Raw genomic sequence first — 13,628 nt, forward strand, 5'->3', positions numbered from 1 at the left:
GTCCCTCGGTTTCTTTCTATCCCCCGGTAATGCTCGGTCGACGTCGCGCGGTGGTTCATAAATAAATTAATTAAGCGGTAGTCGAGTAACAGATAATGTTAAAATAATACACCGACGGCACAATGAAGATCGCCTTCGGGTAGCTCTTTGGTCGGCAACGGGAGTACGTATATACCTTGTAGCGGTTCTTAAACTCGCTCCTGCCGGAGTTAATTTCGCGGCATTAACAGTCGAAAGAGTGCGAACAAAAGGGCTCCGAGGGTAGAGAAGACAGATAAGGGAAGGAAGGAGGCTACGCAGGAAATATGAACACACTCATAATGTAGCAGCCTCCGCCTCCTCTGCTGCCTCCTCTGCTGCCTCCTCTGCTGCCTCCTCTTCTGCCCGCTCTTCTGCCTCCGCCTCCGCCTCCGCCTCCGCCTCTATCTCCGCCGCCGCGACCACAGCCGTAACCACCGCTTCGAGCGCACACTGATTCTCCCCTTTGCCGCGCTTTTGCTTCAGTTCCTGTTGGCGTTCCCACTCCAGCTCCCTCCGACAACGCGGCCCTGTTTCCGGTCTCGGGTTCCCGAATCTGATTTTTAAGCTCCCGGTATCGGTCACCGATCACGCTCGCCACCGGATTACCCGAACGTTCCGCGAACGGCCGAAGTCGTTTCGTCGAGAAACTAAAGAGGAACGCGTCGCGCCAGTCTCGACAAAGGGGGACGACGAGGCCGATATCGACGGGAAACCGATCGAACGCGAACGCGAACGCGAGCTCGCCGAATCCTCGACGATCGGCGTCGTCGCGTTATCCTTGGAGCTCGTCCGGGAACGGATTCGCCGCGAACGCGCCTACTCGCGATCCGATAAATCATCCCGGGCGCGGTGTTAATGTTGGTTGGCACTTTAAAAGCATCACGCGTGTCAGGTTGGAACGCGAAGGAGGCCTCGCCTCTCCTTACCGTACGCGAGTCGACTCGACTCGACTCGAGTCAGCGCGACGCGGGGCGAGTGTTTTAAGGGTGGATCAGGGGAGGAAGAGAACGGAACGGCAGGGGGCAACAGAAGGAACAACGAGGACGGCAGGCCGGTGGTTTTAACGGTGGATGGGATCGGGGGCGAGGGCAGGGAGGGGAAACACGATGGGGCTCGGTACGTTTTCGACGTACAAAAAGTAATTATGGGATGGTTTCCGGTAATCATATCTAGAGCGCATTGAACGAGCGCATTGTTCGGCCACCCCTTCACCGATATGCACTTGTACACGGCGCCAACCCCCTTTGCTCCCCTCCTTCGAGGCCCGTCCTTGTCCCCCCCGTTCCACGCTGCCAGGTTTACCACCCTCGACTCCTCCTCGCGTTATGCGCGCCACAGACTCGCCGACCATACTGTAGACTCGACACGACCATTAGGCACTTTCTATCTCGCCCTCTCTCTCTCGCTCTCCCTTCTGGCTGTCTTTGGTACGCGTACTCCGCCGGTCTCGACCGTTCTTGCTTCGACCAGCGATCAAACGCGGTTATCCGGAGCCTCCTCGCGCGTCAAACCGCATTGCCTTCTCGCTGCGCCTCAAAGCGGACGCGACGCGTGCCGTGAACCGACCGCCTCCAGCTTCTTCGGCCGAGATCGCGATCGTCTCGCCGCGATCGGCCGGACGGTTTCGGTTATCTGCTCGTCTTCATCTACGGACTGTTTGACGCGACTCTAACCGGTCGCACGAACGGGGGAGCGTGATCCAGGCGACGCGGAGTCCGAAGTCGTAACTCGATTCTTATCGTTACGCTTAACGATCGGTAAACAATCTCTCTAAGAGCTGTACGCGTCAGCCACGAAATTCTCGACTATTCGCGCAATCGTCGTCGAAACCGATCGAAGGTCGACCTGTGACGAGATGTTTTGTCGGGTGAATAAATTTAACTGCCAGCGCATAGGCGTCGTTCGAAGCATCCGTCAACTTCCTAAACAAACTTGGATGTTCGAGCGACTGGGAAATCTAATACGAAAGAAGAACGCGTACAAATGAGTCTAAATCCGTAGCTAATTCGAGGGATAATTATTAAATCGGAATATTCCATCTACCGCGTCGCGATGTTGCAGGTTCGATAAATCTAGGCCGATCGGGGCCGATAAATCGACATCGTGGACGCGTGAACATGCAACGTCGTACGCGGTAACGATAACCGTAAGAAATTCGAGGAGGAGGACGGATTAAATCGAGCCGTGTACGATCGTTAGCGGTGTTGCGAAGATCACGAGGTTAGATTGAACACTCTCCTAGATTGAACGCGTGTCGGATGAACCGCTCAAACGGAGAATGCAGGAGATAGCAGGGGAAGAGATTAGAGGGCAAAAGTGAAAGAGCACGAGAGCACGGAAGCGCAAAGGCGTAGAAACGCAGAGGTTCAGGCCTGCGACCCGACTGACCCTGCGACGACGGCCCGGTCGTCTTCGAGGCTGTCGGCTTACCCTACTCCGCGCTCGCAGCCACCCTTACCCTCACCCTTAGCCTTGGGGGTGGATGGAAGCGGCCCGGCCCATTTTTCGCGCCCCACTTGACTCCTCGTCCCCATTGGTCGCCGCCCTCTCGCCCCGTGACCTCTCTTCCGCCACCGTTTCCCGGATGGCATCGCGATCCACCTAGAATACCGGTCCGTAAAAGTATCCAAGGAAACCTAAGAAAATCCGCGAAAGACGAGCAACGATTCCGTTATCGTCCCAACGTCGTATTTTACCGCAGCGTTTCATCCTACCTATACACACGTATATACATGTATGCACATACGTTTGTACATAGAAGTTTGCTTCAACCTTGAGGAACCTCGCCTCTCCTTTAACCGAATTCGTCGTCCTCCTCGGAGACTCGTCGAGATCGTTTCTCGCAGTGGGAAGGCTGGATTTTGATCGCTCGGTGGCATTTAATTGCTCGATGCCCGGAAGTGTCGCGAAAAATTCGGACACGTTCGCGAGACGAAGAGCGGAAACTGTCGGAAATCACGTTCAACGGGGAAACCCCGCGATTCGCGAGACTCGATCGGCGTTTCGTCGTTTAAAAGGCACCGTCGTCTCTCGGTTTCCCGATCGAGCACGATGGCAGCAACTTTTTCGGTTGCCATGGTTCGACGGGACGCGCGCGACTAAAATAAAACGAGCGACGAATCCTCGACGGGGTACGCGACGAAGAGGATCCGCGGGACGGGGCGCAGCGTCGACGAAGATTCGAGCGATTCGACGAATGCATCGAGACATCGGCGAGCCCCGTAACCCTGCGTGCGTGAAAAGAAGCTCGAAAAATACGGGGACGGAGCTTCCGATTGAACGCGGACGGGGGAGGGAAGAGCGCGATAACGAACGAGGGAGGAGGCGAAGACGGAAACGCGAGAACGGGTGTACACGAGTACGAACGGACGAGCGGGCCACCGAAAAAGAACGAGCTGAAACACTCAGAAGAGAAGGGAACAGAGGTGCGGAGTATAGAACGGAAGACCAAAGAAGAGACCAGAAGAGTCGAGGAGAGTAGGGCGGTGTAGGATTCGGTAGGAAAAGAATGGGAAGGGAGAGAGAAAGAACCGAGGAGTGAGAGAGAGAGAGCGAGAGAGAGAGGGCGAGCGCGAGGGGGGAGCGAGAGAGAGCGACGGAGGGAGGAGAGGAAAGAGCGTACGCTATACTCTTCGGCGGCAAAGTGGACGCGGAAGGACGCTCGGCTAGATCGGAGCGGCAAGGAGAGCGGCCGGAGGGCGCGAGGGTAGGGCAGGTTCGCAGCCAATGAGAGGCGCATCGGGGCGCGCCCGGGACTCGACCCCACCTTCGGTAGCCATGGCAACTGGCGAAAACCCGCGAGAAACCCGCGAGAGAGTTCGAGCTGGTGGGGAGCAGGTCGGTGTCAGGGGTCGTCTTAGTCGGCAGTCGGTCTCTGGTCGGCCCCAAGAATAGTCGTATCGAGGCGGTAGTCGAGTATCACCTCTCTTCTCCTCCTCCTACTCGCGACGGCACGAGCGCGCTCGGGAACGGAGAGGAACACGCGCAGCTTATCGACTGGGTCGCGCGCGCGCGCGCGCGCTCCTTCTTTCTCTCCTCCTTCGGCGTTCTCACTCGCGTTCCTGGTCGTTCCTCGTCGTTCCTCGTCGTTCCTCCTCGTTCCACCTCGTTCCTGGGGGTTCCTCCTCGCTCCTCCGTCGGTGCTCGCGGTGCTCTCTTCGCCGTTTCTTCGTCGCTCCGTCGCGACACGCACTCCCCCGCCTCGACGGACGAGCGCGAACCAGCACGATCCCCCCCTGGAATCGACACCCTTTTCCCGCCACCCACTGGCCGTTCTCCGAATCGTCCGTCACGCAGTGTGCGTAGCGCGCGCACACCCTCTCCGCCTTGCGTCTCGGTGGCTCGCGCCACCGCGCATCCACCCGGCGTCGATACACCACGACAGCTCGACTACACCGACGAGGGGATACGCGGCTGATCTACCGCGTGCGCGCGATCGCGATCGCGCTCTCGATCTCGATCTCGATCCCGATCCCGATCTCGATCTCGGTTCGTATCTCGCGCTCGATCTCGCCGTCTCCATTTTGACACAGCGCGCGGTCATGTTCGCCGTGCCGATTCGCGGGACAAGTGTTGTTCAGTGGTGAGAGAACCGTACGAGTTCCGATTTCCAGTTTCTCTTTGCGGAATATCGACGTTCGTGAGAGAGTGAAGTGTGCGGCAAACCGAAGCGTACCCGCGCGGGTCGGCCGATCGTCGGACAGGCCACCGCGGTGATAGACCGATACCGCGCGTCGCGGATGCATCGTCGACCGACCGCGACGCTCGGGACCTCGCGGAGACGATGTCGCTCGGTGCTCTCGGATCCTGATGTCGGGCTCGGACTCTGCACAGTGCGCGAGTGAGTGAGGAAAAGAAAGTTGTGCCGCGCTGTATCCGTTGGTGCCGCGCGCCGAGGGAGCAAAGTTAGAGACGATATTTCGAGGGGACCGTAGCGCCGGAGCCGGAGGAACGCGAGCGGAAGCGGGACTGGGACCAGGGCCGGAAGCACGAGACGAACGGACACGCGTGCCGGCGTGGTCGGTGCTCGCGAGCGAGAAGAGGAAGCCGGCAGGGTGGTTCGAGGCGGGATAGGAGGCGCTGACGCCCTGGCGACTGCCGGGGTGGTTTACCCGGCCGCGACAGCGACGTTGTTCCCTGGCCGGGTGTCGACGGGACACCACCACCCCGAGTTCACCACCACGTTGGAGGTGGGGTTCCCGGCGCGCGGCACCACCGCCTCCATGGCGTTGGTAGCCGCGCCGCCCTCGTGGCCCTCGCGGGACCCCGGGGCCAGCCTGGCCGCGACCGGCGCCGCCGCAGCTGCAGCAGCGGCCGCAGCGGGGGCCGCCGCCGCGGCCGCCTCGGCCGCCGGCCCGGGACCGGGACCCGGCCCGGGCCCCGGCACGGGCCCGATACAGATCGCTCCGCCGCCCCCGATGCCCCCCACGCACCTCACGCCCTCCGCGACCCCGGAGGACATCACCTGTCTGGTGCCCGCCGGAGCGGTTCTCACGCCCAGGGACCCCTTGCCGCCCAGCACCACTCCGGGCAGCCAGGCGAACAGCTCGCAATCCGGCAGCTCGCAAACCGACAAGTCCCCCAACATCGAATGCGTCGTCTGCGGGGACAAGAGCAGCGGCAAGCATTACGGACAGTTCACCTGCGAGGGTAAGTGCGCTTACTACACCCTTTTCAGCCGCCGACCCGCGTCGCGCCGTTGCCGCGGGGGGAACTCGCGCGTGCTGCCCGGAGAACGCGTCGGCCGGCCTGTCCCGGGGCCGACCGCGCCGAGCAGCCGAAAAACAAAAACCCGCCATTAATAACTCGGCGGGGTGTTCCCTGGAACGTTTACGCGTCCCTCGCGAGCCTAATAACGATGTAATGCGGCCGGGGGATCGCGCCGGGCGGAACGGGACGACGTCCAAGCGCGGTTACCGCTCGGACGGGGGTCGGAGGAATCGAGAACGGTCGGAGCAGCGGACGCGTACCAGTACTCGCCTCTCGATTCGTCGGTTACCTTCGAAATCCTCCGGACGTCGCTTTCCACCGGTGGGGAACGCAACCCTTGCGAGCGGAGGGAACGGGACGCTGGAAGTGTCGTAAGGAAGACAAACGTCGCGCCCGTGGATCGACGCGGTTAATCGAAATCTATAGGGTTGCCCGGGAAATCAGGAGTTATAGATTCTCCCACGGGCCTAGCCACCGGCGCGCCCCGCTTCCCTGTCGTCCTTCGAGTTACTTCTTATCGACACCGGATCCGTCGCCCGTAATTTATATCTCGCGACCGATGCGCCGCGTCCAATCCTCCCGACGTCCGACGGCCCGTTCGCTTCGGGTTCCTCGTCCTCGCGGAGGAGGCGAAGCGTCCGCTCGCGTCGCGATCCTCGAATTACCTCGTCTCGATTTCCGACGACCCTGTCGTCGCCGACGATGCGTCGGGCGTGGAACAAGTGCGCGACACCTGGTCTCGGTTAGGTCGCGATAAAATCGGAAGCTGCACACGAAAGGTGGGACACGCGACACGCGGCACGCGGCACGCGTCCTGCCGGTGCCTGCGCACCCCTTTGAGTCTCGGGGCTACGGGCACCGACGGTTCCGTTCCCCATCCGTCTTTCCCTCTCGCTCGCGTCGGCCCCCTACGGTTCGTCGTGTATCGAAACGATCCGATGGAACCCAAGTTTTCCGCGAGCAAACGCGAGCGGGTGCCTGGAACTCGCGACGCGGTTCCCTCCTCCGGGAAATTTCATTGGTCCGCCGCGGTGATTCGAATGATTTACGTTTCCTTCGATATTCCGATCACCGAACTCTCTCGTTCGAATCGACGAGTACCCGATTGTTTCTACTCCTTTCCCGTTCGCCCGTTTCCACCGTCGTTTCTGATCGATTTCCGAATCGATTCCGCAACGATACTCCGCGACGGGGGTAGGAAATGTCGAAATCGTCGGTATTTGGATCGGTCGCTGTGTTACGCCCATGTACGCGGCCCCGGGGCGCGACGCGGCGCGACGCCTCGCTCCTGGTGGCGATGGACCGATGACGTTAGCGTTTAAAACGCCGCTAAAAATAATACGCGGCGAACAAGCGGTGGCATCTGGGAGAGCCCCTCTCCCTCGCGGTTCGTTAATTTCCAACAATTTGTGCCGGCCTGGACTGCACGAAGATTCGACGCGTGGAAACGTACGATTCGAGCGGGTTAAGAGTCTCTCTCTCTTAATTGAACGCTCGAGTTACAGCGGCGACTCCTCTCCCTGGTGTTCCAATTACAGTCGCGCTAACGATATTTACCATTGTTAAGCCGTGCCACTCTCTCGGTCTACCGCTGTTAACGGCACCGCGATAACGCGCTTAATCCGACGATAATTTCTATTCGCGGTAATCTTAATTACTCGTTACCCCCTGATTTTCCCTCGGCGCGCTCGCGACGGCTGGCTCCCGGGGGTGGTCTCTCTCCGTCCCGCTTCGAGCTCGACCTTCGCGAAATTCCGACCGTTGCTGCTCGCTGCCTTCGCCGTCTTTCGCGCTGTCGTTTCGCGATTTCCGCGTCTCGCCGTTCCGACTTCAACCCTCTTCGAACGCGAATTATTCGAACGAGGCGATCCCGCGGTCGCGACGTAGCGCCAACGGATCGCGACGAGGATGACGAGCAGACGCATTTCCGTTTTTCCTCGTCGCGTACGCTGCGCGAGAGGAAATTCGCCGTGTATACGTGGTGCGTGGACGCGAAATCGACGGCGTCACCGCCGCGAGAACGCGTCGCTCGAGTGCATAGGCCCTTGGAAACCGAATTCGAACTACGCAGCTTTCTTACGTAACGCGCTGACCGAATCACGCGTGTAGCCGGCGAACAACGACGTCCACGTCAGCGGCATAGGCGAACGTCGAAGCGCTTTATTGAGAATCATAGAAACATCGATGGGCCGGCACGGCGCAGCGCATACGCCTTCCACATTGGACGTTCATTGGCGTAATCGGGGTGATTGTCGGCGATCGCTTTATTACGACGAATTGATTTTGATGTCAACCGATGTCAAACGGTCGCGAATTATCGTCAATTTGTCAGGACCGAGTTTCGATGCGTTCGATCGACCGGATCGACGCGATCGACGCGATCGCGAGCCGAAAGAACGCGCCGACGACGAGGATTCTCTCGAAACTTGTTGATACTCGGACGAATCGCCGTTGGCGAGGCGCGAGCTGGCCGTTTCCTCCTGTCGTTAAAGGGTATCGGGCCGAGGCGGGGACGCGCGAAACGCGCGGTCAGGGATGGCCGGACGATCTTTCGGCATTTCTCGGCTCGTAAATCGGGCCGGGCCGTGGGTCCGGAAAGAATTCGGCGGCGATGCTCGTCGGATCACCAGCCGAGACGCTGTTCCGGGCGAATCCGGAACGGTCCGGCGGATTTGCTCGAGATTAGGTTCGAGGAACGAACATTAATCTGCCGATTACAGCGACTCGGGAACCTCCCATTCGCGGTACCGCGTCTGGAACAAGGTTCTTCGTCTTTGGTTATTGCGCAATAGTCGTTCGCGATTCGACCTCGACTACCCTCGTGATCGTCGTTCCCTCCGCTCGTTCTTTTCCGGCTGTCGGGATCGAATTTTCGTCGCGTTCGTCCCGAGACGCGACTCGAGGTGCGCGACGATCCATGAAAATCCGCGAGGATCTCGGTGACTTTCGACGCGACGCGAAGCCTCGTCCGTCGTCGGGAACGGCTCGATTCTAGAACAGCGTCGAAAGAGATTCGTTACACGTCGCGCGAGGACGCGGTATTCGTAACCTTTTCGCCGAATCGAAAGCGCGCGCACGCGAAAGCATCGTTCGCGCGGAGTAAATTGAATTCTTTGTGCCGTCGACTTGGCTCGGCGCGCGTACTCGCCGGGACACGTACACGTAAGCGGGCGCGTGTGAGTTTTACGCGCGTCACGATGATAACGTTAATTCCTCGCGTAGACTTCGAGCTCTTTTCGATCGAGTCACTTCCTTTACGTAACCGACCGATTTTACGGAGCACGCTGGTCTTCGTAAATTTCAACGAGCGCAGCCTTAACGGACTTCTTTTCCGAGCGAATCGAGTCATCTTTTACGAGACGTAATAAATCGTGGAGCGCGGCAATGCTCCCTCCCGTTATTGGGATCCTCGCGTTCGTAGAACCGTCTCCGACGCTCTGCCTCGCGCGACAAGCGAGGACCATTCGCGAGATGCGAATCCGTCGCTGCGGCGAGGGACGAAAGACGACGTAGACCGAGAGAGGGCCGGCGCGTACTCGCCTGCGACACGCGACACGCGACACGCGTTTCACGGATAAAAGAAGAAAAGGAAATTTAATTCCGGTCTCGCGGTCTGTGGTACACCCGCGCCGCAAAGGGCTTCCTGTTCGGGGTCTCCGGTTCTCCCTCCGAGTCTTACGGTTACTTACGGACTTACCGACTTATGCCCGGCGTGTACCCCACCGCGCTCCCGAAGAAGCCAGACATTCCGCAGCCCGCTCCGCGAGCTAATCGCTCTAACGAGATCATATTATATTATTCCAACTTTGCTAATCTTTATTAATCTCATTTCCCCGCGAGGCGCGTGCGTTCGCGATCCTCTCCTCGTCCCTGCTTATTGTTTCCCGAAACAATCGAGACCGTTTGCCACCGCGCCGTCTCGACCGCGATAACGTCCGCTCCGAGAAGATCGATGCTTCGCGACGATTCGCCTTCGAACTTGCCCGTCGATCTCCGTATCCTTCGGTTTCCCTCGAATTCGATCGCCGTCGAAACGGAAGAATAGCAGCGGTCCGGTGCGATCGGCGATAACGATCGACCGAATCCGAGTAGCATCGTCGAACGCGATGTCCTTGAGAGCGTTAGAGTCGCGGCGACGGGATGGAAAGGATGTCGGAGGTTCGCGTCCGCGGTGGACGATCGTCGGAGGTTCGCGGCCGGTCAAAATTCCTAGTCACACGACTACTGGGGCAAGGTGGGAATGCATCGCGAGTGCATCGCCCGGTGATGGAAGAGGAAGAAGGAGGCGGCGGAGAGGAGGGAGAAGGAGAAGGAGCGGGCGAGGAGACGAACAAGAAGAAGAAGAAGAAGAAGAAGAAGAAGAAGAAGAAGAAGAAAGAGAAACGCGGCGAGCGCGCGTCGTTCTCGTTAGTTTCGCCTCCTACGAGGGGCGAGACGTCGGCTAACGGCAACAGGATCTTGGAAGCGAAGCGCGTTACACGAGCGCAGATAGGCGCAGACCGTTCCGCAGACCGTTCCGCAGATCGTTTTCCGCAGGCCCTCCCGCGAGTCGTCCCGCAGCCCGACCGAGGTGGCAACGGCGGCCGCCGGCGCGTGCATCGATCATAGAATTACGAAGCGCGACGCATCCCGAACGCATCCTCTGTGACCAATTATCTCGCTAACGAAGCCCCCGCCGCTATCTGCCTACCGCTCTGCCCGAACAACGCGCCGCGCCGCGCCGCGCCGCGCCGGCCTGCTAATTAATTATAACAATGTCGTTAATTTTACGCGGCCGACTCGAAATGTTACCGACCGAATCGTCCGGTCGCTCTTTTCTTAGCAACCTGTTCGTTTCCTCCTTTCTCGTTCCTCGCATTCTTTTCCCCTCGAGTTTCCTCGGCGGGATTCTTTGGAAGTTTTCCGGAAATAATCGCGGGGAACACGAGGGAAGGGAGTCGGGGGCTAGTCGCGGGCGACGCGTTCCTCGATCCGAGTCGAGGCGAGGCGAGAGGCGAGGCGAGTCGTTATCGGCGCGGATTCTCGGACACGGAGCGGCGATTTCTAAGCTCGCGCGCGCGGATACGTACTTCCGAGGCGAACGAGGAAACGTTGTTTCGAGTTACTACTCGGAATGGAATGGCTGCGAACGAGGCAGAGCAATGAAAATTCAATGACGCGAGCAATTTGAGCTCTCGAGGGCCGCGCAAGCTGCAATCTGAAAGTATAAACAGTAGTTGTTTGAGTTCCCTTTCGCTCGGGCGCGCGCGCGCGCGCGCGGGCGGGCGTGCGCACGCATGCATACGTACACGAGCGCAGGCTCTTTCTCTCTGTCGCTCACCTCCGCCCCTTTCCTTCGGTCCGTCCCTCTTTGTTACTCTTTTTCTCGCAGAAAACCTTCCTCCGTTTCTCCCTTTTCCCCGGATGCATTTCACCGTTTTCTCTCGCGCCACCTGAATGCACGTGCACGGTGTCCCCGGTGGTTCGCTCGCGTACTGTAATCGCGTAATTTGCGTGTAACGACGCAATTTGTAGTTACGGCGACCCCGGAGACTCTTTCGTAACATGCTCGACGACCACGACGACGACGACGACGACGACGACGAAGACGACGACGTTGGCGACGACGACGACAACGATTACGACTACGGTACGAGGATGCGAACGGCGAAGATGACTGCCGCGACGAACGCGAACACGACCACCACGACTGCACCGACGAAAACAAAGACAAAGACGAACACGAGCACGGTTACAGCCAGTACCGAATAGAAAACCGAGCGCTAAGATGGCTGCGCAACCTCGGTCGCGCGTCTTTGACGCGATCCGGTCAAACTCGACGCAACGAATTTTTCGAGCGGACACGCTCTTTCGTCTCGATACTTTCACCTTTGCGTTCGACTCGCCGCAACTTGGCACGCGTTAGTTCTCGCAATCTAAAGCACACTAGTAGAGAAATCTAACGTTGTCTGCCCCGAAATTGTCTCAACCTCTCTCTGTCCTCTGCACGACGTTAATGTACTTCCGTCGAAGGAATCGCACCCCGATCCTCTCGGTGGACGTCGATAACGATTCCCATTCTCCACGACGTCGATAATTCCCGATTCCCGTTCGAACGTCGGAAGAGTTCTGCTCGAGAGTCCGGTTCAAGGTTTCCATACAGCCGGAGCATTGTTGTCACGGTCATGGTACGAATCGCCGGTTAATCCGTTTCACGTAATACGCTTTGCGTCACGTTTCGTCGATCGTTTTCGTTTCGGCGAATGAATCTCGTTCCCTTGGATCTCAACGGTGGCTTGGAAAGGAGAGTTCCGGGAGGTGTCTCCTCTTTTCTGTGCTCATCGTCGTCGTCGTCGTCATAGACGATAAAATTCGCCAAAGAACTCCGAATCTAGATATTCGCCAGTTTCTCATGTAGATCGGTTACGAAGGTTCTCGTGAGCGGTGATCGTTGCTTGTTCGTTTATCTCGTGAAACCCGTACGTCCGGTGTTCGCCGATGCGATCGCAAAGAATATTCCGATTCGACCGAGCAAGAGGAGAGGTGACGGGACGAAAAGGATACGAGATTTTTAACTTGTAACTTTGCCTCTTTTTAGGATGCAAAAGCTTCTTCAAGAGAAGCGTCAGGAGAAACCTAACGTACTCGTGTCGGGGGAATAGGAACTGTCCCATCGACCAACACCATAGGAATCAGTGCCAGTTTTGTCGATTGAAAAAGTGCCTGAAGATGGGCATGCGACGGGAAGGTAGGTACCGAATCACATCGCTCGCGGAAACGTCGACGGCGCTCGTCGCCGCTCGCACCGGTCACCGCCGCGATTCCGCCGCGGATCCACGCCGCTTTAAAATAGAGGAACGGCCGGGAATCGGCGCGCCGAGTAGCGTAAGGTTAAAGTTCGCCGAGGCGGAAACGGTTCGATTAGCTTCGATTTGCTTCGATTCGCTTCGATTTGCTCCCAATGGATTCGCCGAGCGATCGCCGCCGCCGCCGCCGCCGCGAGAGCATCCTCGGAACTCGCCGCGGCTAACGCGAGACAAGACCGCGTATTTATATCCGAACGCGTTCTCGTTTCGGTCGTGCTCGAGTTCCTCCGGACGTCTCTTCCCGAGCGGCGGCCCGTTATCGATACGCTCGATCTTCGTCGCGCTCGATCTTCAGGACGCGAAACGCGAAAGGACGCGCCTCGCGCAGGAGCCGATCGCGCGAGTCGAGGCTCGCCGAATCTCGCGAGTCTTCTTCCGAGTAGCAGCCGGTTCTCGATTTCAGGATGGCCGCGGGAACACCGGCGGCGCACGGTCCGCGAAAACTCCGGGAAGGTTCCCACGCCACTCCCCTTCCGAGATTCGTTCCTTTTTCTCCTCTTGAACTTGGCTGTTCGCGGCGCGATAACATCTGACCTTGTTGGAGCACGCACGAGCTGGTCACCGACGCGCGCTCGGCCCAGGTGTACTTGTTTCCGTCCGTCCGAGGCTCCGGCGCGATCCCTCGATTCCCCGATTCCTCGATTTCACGACTCGACTTTCCCGAGTGGCCCGTCGGCTCGCGGCCGCGGTTCATCCGTGCGGCGGTCCCGCGGAAAGCGGTCGATCCTCTCCGATTTTCCCACGTATCCGAGCGCCGTCCGGCCGCGCCGCGCCGCGTCGCCCCGACTTTCGTCTTCCGTGCTCTTTCCCGTTCTATCTGCCCCTTTCTCTCTCCGTTCCTCTTCCCCTCCCCCTCCGTATCGCGCGGCTAGATAGCATCTGACCTTGTTCGAGGCGAACGCTAGCGAGACGGTCATCGACACGAACGGTCAAGGAGCGCGGCCGAGAGAAACTCGGCGGACGCAGGACGCGAGACGCAGGACACCGCGGGGTGAGCGTATACACAATTCGACCGATCGAGTCCGTCTTCGGCCGAAGGAGAATTCGGAATGC

At 59.0% G+C, this 13,628-nt stretch overlaps 1 protein-coding gene across 4 annotated transcripts in view; it reads left to right on the plus strand.

Moving 5' to 3' along the window:
* Positions 1–3,870: 3,870 nt before the first annotated feature.
* Positions 3,871–13,628, plus strand: part of svp (COUP transcription factor 2) — a 50,613-nt gene continuing 40,855 nt past the window's right edge. For 2 of the 4 annotated variants that reach the window (XM_076371333.1, XM_076371335.1), the window contains exons 1-2: positions 3,872–5,670; positions 12,308–12,457. In XM_076371333.1, coding sequence (XP_076227448.1) covers positions 5,244–5,670; positions 12,308–12,457 — 577 coding nt within the window. In that variant the 5' untranslated portion in view covers positions 3,872–5,243. Of the gene's footprint in view, positions 5,671–12,307; positions 12,458–13,628 lie in introns of all 4 variants that reach the window. The other 2 variants (XR_012999524.1, XM_076371334.1) reach the window with 2 other exon arrangements.

This window comes from Nomia melanderi, chromosome 10, assembly GCF_051020985.1.
Source record: "Nomia melanderi isolate GNS246 chromosome 10, iyNomMela1, whole genome shotgun sequence".
NCBI lineage: Eukaryota > Metazoa > Arthropoda > Insecta > Hymenoptera > Halictidae > Nomia > Nomia melanderi.